Raw genomic sequence first — 19592 nt, 5'->3', positions numbered from 1 at the left:
TCAGGTCTAAGAGAGGAAGTGTGTGAACTAACAATGTTGCCTGTTTGTAAATACATTCTCTCCACTCCAGCTGTAGTGCAGGGACAGAAGGTCAACAGTTTTATTCCTGGAGAGGTTTAAGTGGTGTCAGCGGTGGGGAGAAAACCATGGCAAGGTTATTCTAAGGAGGAATAGCTTTTATTCATATAAATAGGTTTAACTACAAAAACATTGTCAAAAGCAAACCATCTCTCTTAATGGTAGCAACCCATAGCAGGTGACAAAATACCATTATGAGAAGTAATTATAAATAGTTCTCCTATGTTATTGTAACTTGCATACCAAATCCGGAGACCATGACCCCCCTATACCTGCTTAACAGGTAATTCTTGCTAATAAAAACAGAATACATTCGGCTGTTTTATGTTTCTTGATGGGAGTTTTACCTTGAAGTACCTACCTTGCACGTTTATGACCCTATTATGAACAAAGCAGAGGGCAAGATCCATGCACAAGCTATGGCATTCATTTATCTTACATTTTTGAGTAACAAGCAAATAATAGTACAATTATGCTCTTAACCACTACAAAGAAAGGCTCTCAGACCTGAAGGTGTCAGCTCATTACAGCAAGGCCAGATCTTTACATAGAACCAATAAATGATTTGCATTGTCTGATTTTTGCTGTCTTCTCTCCAGATGTAACTTTACTATACATACAGAAATTGTATATATTATTGAAGGTGTAGAGGCAATGCTTTCAATAGGATTTGTATTACTATCCAAATATAACCTTCAATAATTAACAAAGCTAGAATGTTGCACTAAAGCATTTAACCCCTCGGGTGCCAGACATGACTGCAACACATCACTGAGGATTATATAGAAAATATATAAAATGCAGTTATATCTTTATAATGTTTCTAGGTTACCTGCTGTTAATCTGCACTCATAACTGACACCTTATTTTAGACAGTGCTATTAACTGGTATGAGATTCAGTTTAGCTATAATCTCAGTGGCTATAAATCTACATTTTTCATGCTTATGCAAGTCATTCCACAAAATCTCGATATGTAGTCATTGCTGGGCTTCTAAATCCGCTGGTAGCAGCTTTCTATAAACTGTCCTCTAAGCCAGGGTTTCTCAACCTTTTTGTAGCACGTACCCTTGTAGACATACACTTGTTTTCTATGTACTCAAACTGTAGTCTGTAGCACAAATGTTATTGATATTTTACATGGGCAAAAATGGTTTCACAAGATTGTATCAGATATCTTAATAAAGTATATATATATATATATATATATATATATATATATATATATATATATATATATATATATATAGTAAGTAAGTCCCCAGGGAAAGATGAGCACAATCTTACGACTTTTTCAGCTGCCAGGGTGCACTTTTAAAACATATCCAAAGTTCCATCACAGAAAAAGGCACTCACTGGTCTTTGTTAAAAATTAGCACTTAATTCCTCATATTAAAAAGACATAACGTTTCGGTGTGAAGTTACACCTTTGTCAAATGTCAAAATTGAACTCAAAATCACTGACCGAATATATGCTTTTTTTGGGTGAGTGCCTTTTTCTTTGATGGAACTATATATATAGGAATCAGATACTTCTTTTATGTTTTCTGGAATTTATTATTTTACCATTATAAAACACAGATATACAGTCCTTTGATAATAATATTTTTTACATAAAAGAGAGGAAAATAAACTTTTCTGCATGATAAGAAAGTAATCTTTATGGTACCGTCTTTCTTTTCTTAATAACCATTTCATACACAGTTTATCTGTCTCGTTTTACTATGGCACACGTCAGTATGATGCACTTTACCTATTTCCCAGTGGCACATTTATCTGCCACTTGTCTCTGTGACACTTGGTCACAGTAATACATTTTTTCAGTTTATATCAGTGAAGCTCAACTCTGGCCCTCATATGTCACTAACAAGCCAGAATGTAAGGTTTTACCAATTTGAGGTGAATCAGTGATTGAGCAGTGGTCTAACCTAGGCATAGAAATACTCACACTCTGCCCCGTCCGAAGTGTTCAAGGGTAGAAATGAGAAACACAGCTTTTGTTGATATGTCATGTTTACAATAGGGCAAAAAATAAAGGCCAATTCCCCAAGTACCCCCAGGGGCACACGTACCACAGGTTGAGAAACTAGGTTCTACGCTACCACACCCTACAGATGAACTATGGGATGCAATTCCAAGAAACTCATGCTTTTGAACTGCTATTGAGCATAACCTTGATGGGCCTTTTTGGTTTCTATCTACTGTCAAATTCTGTAACCTGATTTATCTTTTCAGCTGTTTGCTTGTATTGAGTATGGTAGACAAATATTAAAATAAGGGAAAATAGGGGGGCGGAGCCGGTACTCACAGGAGATGGCCGCATTTTGAATTAGCTCCATACTTTCGGCCCAAGAAGCCACTCATTATACTGTAAAAAATACAAAGTTGGGCTGGAAATTAAGCAATATTGCTAATAAAGAAGCAAGAATCCCTTTGGGCGACAGATCAGAGTGGAAATGAGGACGGTAGTAACACTTCGCATAACGGCCTACTAAACCGGGAGGTTTGGGCAGAGGAACAGCGGGCTTTCATTGAACTACATGCAGTAAGTTTTTTTGAGCAGACAGCAGGAAACAGCAGTGCACTTTCTGAGAGTCTGTAAGCTCATCATACTGCGGACTTAACATGGAGTGTAACGATATCTATACCATCCTACTGGACCTTACAAGAAAGGCAGACAGAATATTTGATGATCTAACCGCCATTATTAGAGACGCACCAATAACAAACTGCACCGGTTGCCACACTAATGAGAACCTTAATCGTACTGTTCCCGCAGGGATTATACCCCTAGACAAGCAGTGGTTACCTCCACAGAATGAGGGAATTGATGTTACCACAGATTGTACCCTAAAAATTAGCAGCATAAAAGACACTGTGCGCGGCTTATCCAGCTCTCTACCCTTGTATGCAGGGAGCGTTCAGAGGCATCTACATGGGACCATCGATTTACCGGGTCCCGTATTACAGATTCTAACCCCACGTGATCAGATTGTTCAGCTGCCGATGCCTCCTGTGTGGTGCGGTGGGGAGGAACAGACATTCGATCCATGGCCTCCGGCATTTGTCGGGAGAGATGCGGCCGACTCCTCCGGGTGGAAACTGAGAAACACCTGCCTTCAGCTTACAGGTTTTTTGATCCCTGGAATAGTTCACTTACCTAAGTGGTCTCTACCCTGGCACATTCTGGACCTCCGCTCTTACAGGTCAGCTCACGGCGGGCTGAGGTGGTTCACACGGTCCACTCCTTCACTCAAGGTCAGATCTGGAGTGGGGAAAAATAACTACTCTGCTGGGTTCTTCCGTATGCAAACGAGAGGTGTGGGCTAGCTTTGCATCTGCAGATGAGAGAATATTACGGGGTGCCTAGTCACTTATTTGCTTTATCTATGTTCTGACATTTTATGGAGATCTTACAGATGTGCCCCAACTCAAGGAAAGCTTAATTGTACAAGGGATTTCTTTATTGATTGATGAACCTTTCACTGCTGCTATTACCCAGACATCCTCCATTAATATGGATTGCTTTTGAAATTGTCCATACACAGTTATGTTACATTAATACATTAATCACCCTTTATTGCCTAAACTTCTAGCATAGAAATAGTGTGTGAAGTTTTTTTTCTAATGTCTGCTATGGGTCTGATTGGACTGACAGAAACCCTCCTTTTTAGTTTTAGTTTTGAATGTTTACCAAAGGAGTTAAGTCAGGAGAATAGCATTTTGTTTTTACTCTCCACCTGCTCTTATTTGCTATATACTTTAGGATATAGGATGTTACATGGTTATACTATGGGGCCTAGCTCTCCTTTATGTTATAGAGGACCCATAACACAAATTGAAGATCACATTTTTATTTTCTGGGTACAGAACTACTTATAGGTCTCAAGTGAAGATAGGTTAGGTTAAAATCCCTATATTCTCCTCTGCAATACATACCTGAGCTAGTGAGGGCTGTATTATATTACATAGGCTATACTTACTCTATATATAGGGATCACATAGATATATAACAATACCTCATCTTACAACCTATCTTATTTTTGGTTAGAGACTTATATTGAATATGTGTGATTTCTAACGTTGCATACTGTTACTGAGTTATTTAGGTCAGTGTATCCTACAGATTTTTCATACATTTTTCTTCCACATGTTAGATTTAAGTTGGCATTAATAACAATCTGCTTTAACTGTTTGCTATGTTGTTAGCCCAGCAGCAGATGAGACTTATGGCTTCCCCTCAGGGTCCTGGTCACATACACACATCTAACAGTCTGACGCCACAGACTGAGCTAGTACCTTGGTTAAGACAGGGTTCAGAGTTGCTATTTCAAACACTAGGCTAGTTGCCCATTTATGCTCCCACGCTAAATGTTTCTCCCTTTAGATGTGCCTGAGAAAGCTAGGTGCTCTATAATCGTATGCTATGCTTAGATATACGGAAAATATGTCTCCCCATGTCACAGTGGAAAGCTTATTTTTCCCTATCATACTATATACCCAAGTATTCAATAAACATGTGTGCCCTAGTCTACCACCCAATGCCACAGTTACCATGCACTCATGTAAAGCTTTCAGGGGTTTTGTTCTATCCTCTGTGTTACATGTCCTTAATGTTTGTAATGTCTATTAGATAAGACGCAATTAGTAGTTTTATAATAGTAGGACACATCAGTGTAACTAGTGAAAAGCAACAACTCCTATAATCTCCACTAATCTAATCCTAACTAATGCAGCTTGTATTACCTAGCTACGTGCAAATTTTATTGCTGCAGCGTTACTACTTTATCTCAGTATTAAACACTTGTTTATTTGACTGGGTCAGTTAACTTACAGGATTAGCTAGTATAGAATAATAAATGTCATACCCAGGTAGGTTCTTTAGCCTATATTAGTTGTATTTTCACATTAGAGATTCATGGTGTTTTGTTATGCTATTTACATATATGAATAAGGCCATATTTTTCACAGTTGAAAGCGTATTCTCACCTATTATACTATATACCCAAGTATTCAATAGATACTTTTGCCCTAGCTTATCACCCAACAATACAGTTAACATGTAATCTGGGCTCTGAAAAATGCTGCCCTTCTGATCGCACTAATATGGATTATATATGCAATAGGTTCATCTGCGTGTTTTAGATACCAATTGCCAACGTGCTGGACAATTTACCTAGTTTATACACTAACTCATAACTCTATTACTCAAGTTTAATTTTTTGTGTGTAAGGGGTACTACTGGACCTAGCTTAATTTCCTAATTATTTGCAGCCCTATTAGCTTTATTGGCTGCTTCATGATTTACTTACAAGCTCTTACGCATTTATGGGTGCATATAGATTAGCATTCTTTGCCCTTGCGCCCTTTAACATGTTGGTTATTATACTTTATATACACAACTCCTGCTTATATGGTGGCCTGAGGCCCAGATATCCCTGCTATTGTACTATGTGACAGTAATTGTCTAGATGGTTAGTTTTAGACCATAAGTTACACTGCCGAACATGTTAATCTATAAAAGCTTAAGGAATGATATATCCAGGTATCCTATACTACTTACATTTATATATGGCTCCGTCCCCCCCACCCCCTTTCCCTATGCGTATAGCGGTGCTTACCCGCTGAATATCCCCTTCCCCCCTATATATCTCAGCCCAAGAGTGGCTGATACTTACGTTAACTCTCCACAGGCTGATATTTTGGTTTTAGATAAAATATTGTTAGAATGTGGAGTTCATACGCTAACATTATAATATAAAATGAAGTTCTATTTTATCTCGCCTAAGATACTGTCTATCTTCATAACCAGACTTGAAATGTATTTTTTATTGCTGTATGTGTACAGTGCTTTCTCAATAACACCTTTGGATAGACAATGTATTAACCTCTTTGCTGTAACTTTGGCCTTAGGGCGAGTTCTTGTTGTGATGATATATGTTTTAACTTCAATAAAAAAAATATTTTCAAAAAAAAAATAAAAAAAATAAATAAGGGAAAATAAGATAAACTTAAACCTTTATAACTCAGTAACCACTGCTTGCTTTCTTCCCCAAACAAAATACTCATATTGTGCAGCTATTCTTTGCCTAGGTTCACTCCAAAAATACTCAACCAATCTGCATTTCAAATTATTGAGGGTGTTCACAAAACTGCTAAAGCATTACATATATTACAATTGCATAATTAATAAGTGCATAATAAAAAGACAATGCAATAAATCTTTCTTTGAATTTCAAATACGTGGTAGACTTTTTTTCTGACAAATTTAATTTTTGCCCTTTTTGCCAGCCCCCTGAATCATGTGACATTATCCAACACAGACAATTATACATATACACTGTGAATTCTTGCATAGGCTCAGTAGGAGCTGGTACCGCAGACATTTTAGATATAAAAAGACTGCACAAATTGTTATAATGGAATTGGAAAGTCTCTTAAACTGAATGTTCTTTCTGTATCATGAAAATTTATTTTTTTACTTTAGAGTCCCTTTAGCGAATAATCTGCTTAAATGGTAAAACCAAGCAACCTAAGAATTGTTGAAATTTCAAAGACAAATGAACTCAGCTCAACTTGTATCTATTTGTGTATTTATTTATTGCAGAGAAAGGGTTTAAGCAGCTCCATATGTAAAATGTACAGGCATAGTATGTTTTTTATGATAAATTAATACACAATCAAATAGAAAATAAAGAAAAACATGGCTTCAAATACTGTCAGTGGCAGCTTTTACATACATTTGGAGAACAACATTGTTTTTTGTTTTGTTTTTTTAAGTCACATAACAATATCCACCAGGAAAAAAGAAAACATTTTCAATCTCATTAAAAAATTCCAATAACTATGCAATCCAACATTTGTAATCTTGTATTCATGAATAGGTATTATTCACTGATGATAAATACAACATATTTCTATTTAGTATATGGATTCATTGATGATAACATGACATTTTGATCTTTGTTAAATAAACAAATGCTACAGGACAGAGATTCCCAACCATGGTATTTGATATACTAGCTTGATATATTGTTTACTTGCCAATCAAATGTTGCCTTGGTCATTTTTGAGCATTGAGATTATAGTAAGAATTAGAACTGTTAGGGGATTGGGTTAGAAAGATAGGTATTTGTGGTTAAAATGAAATTACAGGCAATGGTGGTGGATAGGAATTTAAAATTAGGTTAGGAGATTAGGGTTTGGATTGGGGTTTATGCGTAGAGAAAGGATTGCTGGTTAGGATTAGGGATGAGTGAATGTTTCTAAACATTTGAAATTCAAAACGAATTTTGATACATTCGTTCGTTGGAATCGAATTTCGAATGTTTATATAACATTCTATTTTCGAATTTTCGTTTTTGAATTTTTCAATAAAATTTGAAAATATTTGTTTGAATAATAGAATGTTTAGCTATGTATTCATTCAATTTCGAAATGTAATATTCGAATTCGAATGTGACATTTGAATTTGAATGTGACATTCAAATTTGAAATAGTATTTCTAGTCTACAACTGTGTTTAATAAATGTAATATTCAAATTCGAATGCTACATTCGAATTCGAATGTCACATTCGAATTTGAAATAGTATTTCTAGTCTAATACTGTGTTTTAAATGTGATATTCGATTTGAATGTGATATTTGATTCAAATGTGACATTCTAATTCGAAATAGTATTTCTAGTCTAATACTGTGTTTTATAAATGTAATATTCGAATTCGAATGTGGCATTCGATTCGAATGTGATATTCGATTCGAATGTGACATTCGAAATAGTGTTTCTAGTCTACAATTGTGTTTTATAAATGTAATATTCGAATTCGAATGTGATATTCGAATGTAACATTCAAATTCGAATGTGACATTCGAAAACTGTAAATAACATTCGAAAATCGAATTTTTAAGAATATTCGTTCTTATCAACATTCTATTATGTAAATCAAATTTCTACAATAAGATTCGCTCTAACATTCGAATTCGGATATAAACACATTCGCCCATCCCTAGTTGGGATTGGATTTATGGTTAACTAATTGGCCTTGTGGTGTTGCCCTTTCTGGCAGCAAAAGGGATAGCAACACTGTGCATAACATTCTGACCAAGTGACATTTAAATAGTGTTAAAATGTCACAGGGAATTTATTCTAAAGGTGATCACTAATCAAAACAGGAAAAAATGTTTTTAAAATGGATAATGAACTAAATATCAAACATATTTTGTCTTTTATTTAAGTTTAATTATTTTTATATTGATAAAGTATATATATATATATATATATATATATATCCCCACATGTTATATCCATATTTTGTATGTTATAAGACTTCTTATAGTGTTAAAATGTGTCCTGATGTCATAACACAATAACTTTCAATCTTCTTTTGAAATGTAACACCTCACATTCATTTTTAAATTCAAAAGACACCACAGATTATCTTCTACTGTATGCATGATAAAAAATACCTGAACTACACTATTTATTTTAAACATAGAACTAAAAAAAACAATACAATGTTAGGAATATTATGCCAGTTATTAAATAAAACTGTCATAAATCATTCCATCTCTTATTTTCAGCCTTTATATTCAAAAACCATGGTTGAAAATCCCTGTTCATTCTGAAACAACAAATTTCTAGAAATTAATGTTCCATTTATCAAATTACCATCTGATTTAAAACTGTTATTGCAAATTTGAAATGAAATTGTACAAAATAAATTATAAGCGATTTTTACCTTAATCGTCATGCTAAAAATCCAGGCAAACACTATAGTAATGTAAAATTGTAAAAAAAATATATACCCGAACTTGAATGCAATGTTAAAATAAAATGCATAGGAATTGTAATTAAACCAATTTTTTAACCTTAATATGTTTTTAACTATATATTTATATTATTGTTTTTATGATATGATTAGATGTTTTCTCTTTGTAACAGGTTTATGGTTAAATATATCCATAATACTAAAAATAAAAAATGGTTTAGCTGAAATGGCTTACAGAATTATGTTTCACATTTAAAATGATAAAATTAAGATAAACATTCTAAATTTTGTGAGTTATTGTAAGAGTTAAGTTTAACTCTTTGGGTGTGAGCGTGAGAGATTAGCAAGACTATCATTTGAAATTTGTAACATTCTAATAGCTCCAAAAAGTAATTCAAAAGATTTCAGAGCCACTGTGATGTCTTTCTCCTATATAGAACTCAAACCATAATTGTATGCATTTTAAATTGAAACTTATACATGATCTATACATTTACATGATACAACTGAATTATAAAAAATAAGATAGAAAAAAAGTTTGCTTTTATATTTATGGGAAGTTGAAAGTAAATGTATATATTTTTCTACTAAAGACTAAAGGCCACAGAAATATGACATTATTTTTGGCTTATAGGCTGCAGGTTTCTTTGAAAATGTTTTCAGTTTCTATCATTTTATGTGTCAAAATATACTTTTGTATGTGAGATAAATACAAACTAGTGATATCTCCTTTGACTTCAATCATCCATGGATATATATTCTAACTTAGGAATACTGTACATCCTTTTTGAGATCTGAGAAATCAATACTAGTTTTGACAAACTATTAAGGAAGACTTAAATAGAGATTTTAGTGTTATAAGAAACATTCAAATATACATTAAAAAAAATGTTTTATAGATTTTGTCTTCTTACCATACACAACTGCTGATTGGTGCATGATTCACAGTAAAATGCTTGCGCAGTTATTATGCACCAACCCGGCACTGGATAAGTACCTGAATTCTGCACAAGGTTCCAATTTAAGTATTTTCAATATTATTAAATTTGAAAGTTTTAAAACTGGTATGTCAAAATTATACAGCCTGGGAAACTCTCCACTAGAATGCCAATTTAAGGTTAAAAAGGTGTCAACACCACATCCAATAATATGGTAAATAAGTACACAAATACAAAATGCAACTGATTTAAGAAACACAAAAAATAAAACCATTGTATTTTATATAACATAATAACAACTGTACAAATAAAATGACTGTACAGTATTTCAATATTTTATATACAAAAAAAAATATCTAAACATTTTTAATTGATGACAATATAGATAGCAAGTCAGTTGGGAGCAGCAGTAACTCTGTGTCTGTGACCATCAAATCAACCAAATTAGTCAATCCAATCGGAGCTTGCTTTTTGTATTGAAATCTTAAAAAAGTTCACAGTTCAGGGAATAATTGTGAAGGTGAATGAAATTTGTAGCAATATCACTATACAACATGCTATCTCTAGAGTGTGGTAGTGATTCCTTTTTGCAAGAATAAAGATATGACATGAACAATAAGGGGTCATTTTTATATATCCATTCTGCATTTTTATATAACTAAAATGGTAGAAAAATGGATATTGTACATGTTTAGCTTGTTCTACGTAAATATTAGTTGTAGAAAATTTTTAAAGATATTTCTCTGCTTCGTAAACCTACTTTTTTCACTTGTCATGCTTATGGAGATTTATTTATCTCCCCCAAAACAGCTGCAGAATACAACATGCATTAACTGCTATTTTTAATCATTGTTTGTGTAATATTTTTTTTCCATGGAAAAACAAAACACTTAGTTAATTTAATTATCACTCTTCCATATACATAATACATTTTTTGCACACTCTGTACCTCTAAATTGTTCCCGCCTTATCCCTTGATATTTTTCTATGCTAATCAATGCGTAGTAATTCCTTTTCCCATGAACTAATTTACAGATAACGATTGATTCTTCTATCTTAATATTGATTCCCATAGACTTGAACTTTTCTATGAGAATCATCAACACTTGATATTTTTTTCCTACATATTTTTCTCTATGCTAATCACAGCTTAGGAATTAGTGAAAAAGGGTGTGTGTACAAGCGCTAAGGTAATCCCCAAGCTGTATCCAAACAGAGATCCTAACCAACCTCCAAAAAATATGCACAAGTAGTAAGAAGTGAATACAGCGCCAACAAGAGGCCAAGGGATAAATATACTCACAGAGAGATAAAAGAAGATTATTTAACATGGTTCATTAAATAATCTTCTTTTATCTCTCTGTGAGTATATTTATCCCTTGGCCTCTTGTTGGCGCTGTATTCACAGCTTAGGAATTCCCTTTCTTATAAACTAAAATACAAAGATATTGATTAATTATTAATTCTGAATATTGATTCCCATAGACTTAAGCTTATCTATAAGAATCAACATTTGATATTTGAATGTTGCATTCAATAACCTGCCATTTATATTTTATATGTTAAATTGAAATAAAGAAAAAATATTTTTTAGAAAAGGAACGTTGAATGTTCAGCAAACTTTCAACAATTATTTAGAATAAATGTAGCCACTTTGTAAAGAGAGCAGCATGTTGTATAATATGTCTGAATCACTCTCCCTTTTGCCAATCTTTAAAAAAATGTATTGATAAAATAAAATGAAATAAATTAAATACTTTAACTTGCTTTCTATAACAGACCCGTGTTCACTATTAAAGGAAATAACCATTAAGGTGAAAGCTAATGTAAATATTGTTTAACTAAATATATATAAAGTGGCTTTAAAGGGACATGAAACCAAAAATTGTTATTTTATTATTCAGATAGAGAATACAGTATTAAACAACCTTCCAATTTAATTCTATTAACATGGTTGAGCCAATAACATGGGGTATATATGTGCAACCACCAGGCAGCAGCTACTAAGCCTACCTAAATATGTTTTTCAACAAAGGATATAAAGAAATCAAAACTAATTAGAAAACAGAAGTAAATTGAAAAGTTGATTAAAATTGCATTCTAAATCTGAATAATAAAATACAAAATTGGTGTTTAATGTCCCTTTAAGATAGATTAAATATGTTTATCTGAGAAGCATAATCTCTAAAGTTAATGATTAAATCATCTTTTACTTTCTGTCCAGGAGGGCAGTCTTTTCAACCCCTAAATGTCTGCAGGGTGGTACAGACTACAGGAAGGAAACAGCCCACTCCCAATTGGTAAATAGTCACCGTTTCCCTGAGGATTCACATTACTTACCTGTCAGTAGGCACAGAAATGCTTTACACAATCCCCTATTTGCTGTGCTGGCTAAAAGTTAAAGGGTCAGCCTACTCCAACATTTGTATTGTTTAAAAAGATAGATAATCCCTTTATTACCTATTACCCAGTTTTGCATAACCAACACAATCATATTAATATAATTTGTGCCTCTGTGATTACCTTGTATCTAAGCCTCTGCAGACTGCCCCTTATCTCAGTGCTATTTACAGACTTGCATTTTAGCCAATCAGTGCTGACTTATTTGTAACTCCACAGGAGTGAGCACAGTGTTATCTATATGGCACACATGAACTAGCACTGTCTGGCTGTGAAAAGCTAATAAAATGCACTGAGATAAAGGCAGCATGTGGGGGCTTAGAAACAGACAGAAATGTTGAGGTTTAAAGGTTACAAAGTATATTAATATAACAATGTTGTTTGCACAAAGCTGGGGAATGGGTAGTAAAGGCGTTATCTATCTTTTTAAACAATAAATATTTTGGAGTAGACACATTATTAAAGTCAATTGGGGATAATGGTTAGAACTATCCAGTTGGCGCAGCAATCTGCAGCAGCTATAAAGAAAAAAGTGCACTTGGAGGAAGCCAGGACAGCCTTCTGGTTAAATTATTTATTCATTAACGCCAGTGATTCTGCTGATCAGAATAAAATACATTAATAATCTAAATGCTACTCTATCTATATATGCTTAAACATATTTACAATTACTTTACTGTTCATTTATGATTTAGTGAATATACTATTTACAGTAACATAGGAAAACAAATGGATTTTTGTTATAGTCCAACTGATATGTTTATTTTTAGTTTTTACTTAAAAGAATATTTTAAATATAATCCACAAAGCAAAATAGGTTATTTTCTCAATTTCAGATTGGACCATAAGAAAAAAATGACCAATTTCTATTAGTCTTCTGCTAAAAAAAAATACAATATTGCTTAAAGAATGAGTTATCCAGTTGTCAGACAGCAGCTCTATGATATAGTACACTGTGACTAGATACAGTAGCTCAAAGCCAATAATATAATATTAACAGCAGCACTTTAAGTCTGTTGCTTGGTACAGAGACCCCATTAACCATCTGTCATTGGGTCAAATGTACAGTATCTATTTCACAGTCTGATACATATTCTGAGCCTAGAGTACATTGCACATAGGGAATAGATGTGTGTAGATTAAGGAAGATCCATGCATTATTGCATTACTGTAATTAGTTAACAGGACATGCACAGAAAATAGTGATTACAAAAAAGTCTCAGCTCATATTAGGGTCCTCTTTATTAGACCGTCAGTACATTATTACATCATAATCCTTAGCCGCAATAAGTGTGCTGTTTTATGCTATCACCCTTAAAGCCCAAACCAGTATTACAATCATTGATTAAACATGCTCTAACTGGCAGATTAGGAATCTGTAGAATTTAGATTTTTTTTCACATTTTGCAGCATTTTATAATTGCACTAATGCTTGCCTCTAAAATATTTGATTGACCTCTGCAATTAAGTTAAACACATAGAAGTAAATATAACTCAGGAGCCAAAATACATAAATCGAGAATTGAGAGTATATACATAATTAAAATGCCCTTCCTGATTGGCCATGTCCAGCTCAGGTGCAGCAATGCACAGTGGATTCAAAATTACTTTCGCTATGTGTTGGGGGTGTCAATCTCCATTGATAAACTGTTGTTTAAGAAGTGTTCTTTCATATGCATAGGCTTTACAGAGTAAAAGTTGAAAACATTGCACTTTTGAGGCTACGACGGTCTTAAAGACAATAAGAAAAAAGCAAGGGAAAAATGCTACTGTTTTGTTTTGTTATAGTACGAGTCAATTTTTGTACTCTAACATGTTAATGATAAAGTTTAATTTGTACCCAATGTATCACCTACAATATCACCCACAATAAAGAAAAATAATCACTGTTTATTCAATTATTAAAAATTAGCAGATGGTGGACTTGGTAAAGTGAAATAATATTTGTACAAATTTTATATTTATATATTAATGTTTTCTTGACTTCATTTATCGAGCCTGAACTTCCGTAGGTTCAATATCAGATGGCAGATAGGATCATAAATGATTCAATAAACATTTAATAATGTGCAATGTAATAAGACCAAAACAACATATATTTAAAATATGTGAATTCAAAACACTCTGTAAATTGATATTGCTACACTTTTAACATGAAAAGGTAGATTGATAGTCACTAAAGACTGTGAACATTAGAATTAAATTGTGCCATAGTTTCAGGATCATTTGAACAAGAATAAAAAAAGAATATTTGCCAAACTGACCCAAACTGGTTTTATGAGAATATTTAGTCAAATCTACTGTCAATACTACCTAACAGATTTACAGTACTTGAAAATTGTCAGGGTTATTGTTCCTGCGTCTGAGACTTTAAAAGAAATCAAGTAAATCCATTCACTAGTAACGGAGAATTACACATATCACTGCAGTTTTAGAGAAATGTTTTATATTGTTTCGGTATTAGCTATTATTTCTTCCTGTAGAGATTTTAATATTAATCTTTTAAGACTGGAAATTGTTCTAAATCAGCTGGCCAACAAACATAAAATAAGGTTACAGAGAATAATACAGAAATCTGCCGATCTCTGTGACAATCTACAGGTTACTAATTTTACATATGAGTCTACATCAGGACCTTTAAATTGAGTATTTTTTTTTTAAATCATACTCTAGAGTTTCAAAAAACAACCTTAAAGATTCTTCTATGCCCCCACCCCTGTCCTTGCATGAAGTTATTTAATTATGTGAGAACATAAACCCAGGATTTTTTATGTATTTTTTTCATGTAAGTGGAATCTTTAACATAGGAAAAATTTATTTGCCATTGAACATATTTAAATTTGGTATTTACTTATTTTAAATACACTGTTTTGATCTTATAGCACTAAACATTATACGTTTGTAGACCTTGTATGACATCCTGCATTAGATCTTTACTTTTGAAGATTTGGTTAGACGTGTTCATTTTATTTTATACAACAACGTGTATCTCTGTGTAATGTGTTTTACACTTTGCTTGTCTATCAATCAAACATAAAAACACCCACTTACAATTTAATGCATTCTATATATGATGCCTTTGTGGAGATGCCCTCTTGGCATCGCCACAGATAGACCTTCATAAAGGTGGAAATGGTTTTATCATCAAACAGAGCTATCTCTAGCTCTAATTAATTCATTGATAAATAAATAAAATGTAGTTATGTAAAAAATATGCAATATAAATTGAAATATTGCTTAAGTTCTCTAAACATTTGGCTTTGAATAAATTGCCACATTGAGTTAAACCCTTTTTGGAACAGCAATGTACAATTCATTGATAAAACAGGACTTGATTTTAAATAACAAAGAGCTGGACTATTAGTGCTGGGAGAGAGCAAAGGCAACATTACTATAGTAAAAGTTAAGTAAATAGGAGGAATTTCTAATTTAAGAAATCAATGCTAACTTTCACACTTTTAGATGTGGCAATGTCAACTGCCATGGCTTTAATCTCAGTGTCCCCAAACTGCATGATGGTTTGTATCTCTCTTCGGGTAAGAACAGGTGAGCTTTCAGCACCTGTCAGATCCAGCCTTAGAGTGCCACATTTTTTGACCCCTGGATCACTAATAAAATTAACATCATCCTTCTCAGAACAGTAGATGTTGATGATAATGACAAGCTGTGATGGTTTAGCTGGAGTGTAGCTTCGTTTAACTGTCTCCCCTAGAGCCACTGACTGATCAGCCAAGATGAATTTATCAAGCACATCAGTGCACCATCGAGTCCCATCTTTAAGCAGAAGTTTTTCCGGTGGGTGTTTACCCTCAACAAAACGATTCAAGACTCCTACTCCATACGTCATCGGGGAGCGCCGTACCTTGATTACAGCAGGATCCAAACCAAACAAGACAGCCCCTTTCAGGATGGTTAGTCCTACATCATGCGGTATAATGACACGACATTGGTCACCAAATGCTTGCTGCACTGCCAGCTGGAGCAAAGGAGATTCGGCAAATCCACCCACCAAAAATAGAAACCTCACCCCTGCCACCTCTGGCTTTTGGAAGAGGTTTGCTAGAAGAAAGAAATTACAAAAGTTACAATATATGAAAATAAAATAGAGTAAAAAACAGCTGTGAAGGAAAAGCAATTTAGAGTACAGTAGATATTATTGAAAGAAACTGACAAGATAGTCTACATCCAACAAAATTAAGACAGCACCCTGGTTAAAGATGAAACTTTATCTTAGTATCTGTGCCCCACTCACCTTAAACGTTATGACCTGAATTTCTATAAAATTGATACATTCCATAAATAAGCATCTAATGATATTTGCAACCAAAAAATCCAAAAACATAATCAATAATTCAGACACTGCACATTATAATTATAATGTGGATCCATGCAATAGAGATGAACATGCCATCTGTCCCCTAAAATGTCATTTTTTTGTATGGCATGGTCATGAACTAAGATCAGACACTAAATTTATAAATACAGTGGTACTGATTGGTAGATATTTAATCTTTAAGACTTGGAAAGATAAAGAGTCCCCCAATAGGAAACAACTTAGGAATAAGATAAATGATCAGATGTCTTTAGAAAAATATGATGTACAACTAGGTTTAGAGAATACAATTAGAAAATTCTCTGATATATGAGGGAACTATACGCAATATCAACCCATAGACATTCAAATACAAATCTTGAAACCATTTGAAAATTCTAAAACCTTTTCAGAAGCTTGTTTGTCAGGTAAATGGTTGAATATTGCTTAGTAATTTAGAGGGAGAAGGTGGGATGTGTTTTTTTCTTAATCACTTCATAGGATTGAAAAAAATTCAAGGGTTTTTTAGGTGCTAAATATTTGTAATAAATATATAAAATATATAAGCTGTTTGATTTAGATCTATAAAGGATATCTATTAATGAATTATGTTTACAGATTTTTGTTGTTTCGATTTATGGACTTGATGTAAAGATATATGTTATAATGGAGATGGAAGCTATGAATCTGATTGTAATTTTATTTTTAATTCATTTTCTATTCATCATGTATAATGATATTCTTATACAGGGAGTGCAGAATTATTAGGCAAGTTGTATTTTTGAGGATTAATTTTATTATTGAACAACAACCATGTTCTCAATGAACCCAAAAAACTCATTAATATCAAAGCTGAATAGTTTTGGAAGTAGTTTTTAGTTTGTTTTTAGTTATAGCTATTTTAGGGGGATATCTGTGTGTGCAGGTGACTATTACTGTGCATAATTATTAGGCAACTTAACAAAAAACAAATATATACCCATTTCAATTATTTATTTTTACCAGTGAAACCAATATAACATCTCAACATTCACAAATATACATTTCTGACATTCAAAAACAAAACAAAAACAAATCAGTGACCAATATAGCCACCTTTCTTTGCAAGGACACTCAAAAGCCTGCCATCCATGGATTCTGTCAGTGTTTTGATCTGTTCACCATCAACATTGCGTGCAGCAGCAACCACAGCCTCCCAGACACTGTTCAGAGAGGTGTACTGTTTTCCCTCCTTGTAAATCTAACATTTGATGATGGACCACAGGTTCTCAATGGGGTTCAGATCAGGTGAACAAGGAGGCCATGTCATTAGATTTTCTTCTTTTATATCCTTTCTTGCCAGCCACGCTGTGGAGTACTTGGACGCGTGTGATGGAGCATTGTCCTGCATGAAAATCATGTTTTTCTTGAAGGATGCAGACTTCTTCCTATACCACTGCTTGAAGAAGGTGTCTTCCAGAAACTGGCAGTAGGACTGGGAGTTGAGCTTGACTCCATCCTCAACCCGAAAAGGCCCCACAAGCTCATCTTTGATGATACCAGCCCAAACCAGTACTCCACCTCCACCTTGCTGGCGTCTGAGTCGGACTGGAGCTCTCTGCCCTTTACCAATCCAGCCACGGGCCCATCCATCTGGCCCATCAAGACTCACTCTCATTTCATCAGTCCATAAAACCTTAGAAAAATCAGTCTTGAGATATTTCTTGGCCCAGTCTTGACGTTTCAGCTTGTGTGTCTTGTTCAGTGGTGGTCGTCTTTCAGCCTTTCTTACCTTGGCCATGTCTCTGAGTATTGCACACCTTGTGCTTTTGGGCACTCCAGTGATGTTGCAGCTCTGAAATATGGCCAAACTGGTGGCAAGTGGCATCTTGGCAGCTGCACGCTTGACTTTTCTCAGTTCATGGGCAGTTATTTTGTGCCTTTGTTTTTCCACACGCTTCTTGCGACCCTGTTGACTATTTTGAATGAAACACTTGATTGTTCGATGATCACGCTTCAGAAGCTTTGCAATTTTAAGAGTGCTGCATCCCTCTGCAAGATATCTCACTATTTTTGACTTTTCTGAGCCTGTCAAGTCCTTCTTTTGACCCATTTTGCCAAAGGAAAGGAAGTTGCCTAATAATTATGCACACCTGATATAGGGTGTTGATGTCATTAGACCACACCCCTTCTCATTACAGAGCTGCACATCACCTAATATGCTTAATTGGTAGTAGGCTTTCGAGCCTATACAGCTTGGAGTAAGACAACATGCATAAAGAGGATGATGTGGTCAAAATACTCATTTGCCTAATAATTCTGCACACAGTGTATTGTTGATGTATAATGTGTAAGTTATACCTTACATAATAGAATAAGCTATAAAGAAAAAAATGCCTTGTTGATACCTACGATTACACATTCTGATGAAGATTGGAACATTTTAAAAACTCATTATAAAATATGATTCTAATAAAAGGTTATCACTACAAAAAAATGAAATACTTTACAAGCAACTGAAAAAGAGTATTATAGCATGCAAGCACATAATACTATGGGGCCGAACGGAGCTTGAAGGCCCGTGTTTCTGGCGAGTCTTCAGACTCGCCAGAACCACAAGTTATGGAGCAGCGGTCTAAAGACCGCTGCTCCATAACGCTGTCCGCCTGCTCTGATGAGGCGGACAGGAATCGCCGAAAATCAACCCGATCGAGTACGATCGGGCTGATTGACACCCCCTGTTGGCCGCGAGTCTGCAGGGGGCGGCGTTGCATCAGCAGCTCACAAGAGCTGCTGATGCAATGCTGAATACGGAGAGCGTATTGCTCTCCGCATTCAGCGATGTCTGTCGGACCTCATCCGCAGTGTCGGATCAGGTCCGACAGACATATGATAAATAGGCCCCTATGTCTTGAGGTCAATTTAAGGGATGAGCAAATATCTGTATTTTGACATTAGAATAATATAACAAAAAATCACCTAGACATTAATTATGCCATTCAAACATTTCTAATATTGAATGTTAACTTTTGAGTTTCAAATGTAACATTCAAATACTGAATGTCAGTATTCAAAATGTATATGTAATATTCAAATTAACAAATGTTGCAATTGAATA

General features: G+C 34.2%; 1 protein-coding gene across 1 annotated transcript in view; it reads right to left on the bottom strand.

Annotated features, from left to right (window-relative positions):
• Nucleotides 1-13407: 13407 nt before the first annotated feature.
• HSPA12A (heat shock protein family A (Hsp70) member 12A) overlaps nucleotides 13408-19592 on the bottom strand; it is a 124916-nt gene continuing 118731 nt past the window's right edge. The window contains 1 exon segment of the mRNA XM_053692983.1: nucleotides 13408-16242. Within this exon segment, the coding sequence (XP_053548958.1) occupies nucleotides 15608-16242 (635 nt within the window). The 3' untranslated portion in view covers nucleotides 13408-15607.

The sequence above is a fragment of the Bombina bombina genome, chromosome 9 (assembly GCF_027579735.1).
Source record: "Bombina bombina isolate aBomBom1 chromosome 9, aBomBom1.pri, whole genome shotgun sequence".
NCBI classification, from domain to species: domain Eukaryota; kingdom Metazoa; phylum Chordata; class Amphibia; order Anura; family Bombinatoridae; genus Bombina; species Bombina bombina.
Note: the sequence above shows the minus strand (reverse complement) of the source record. Positions and strands in the feature narration are given on the sequence as shown.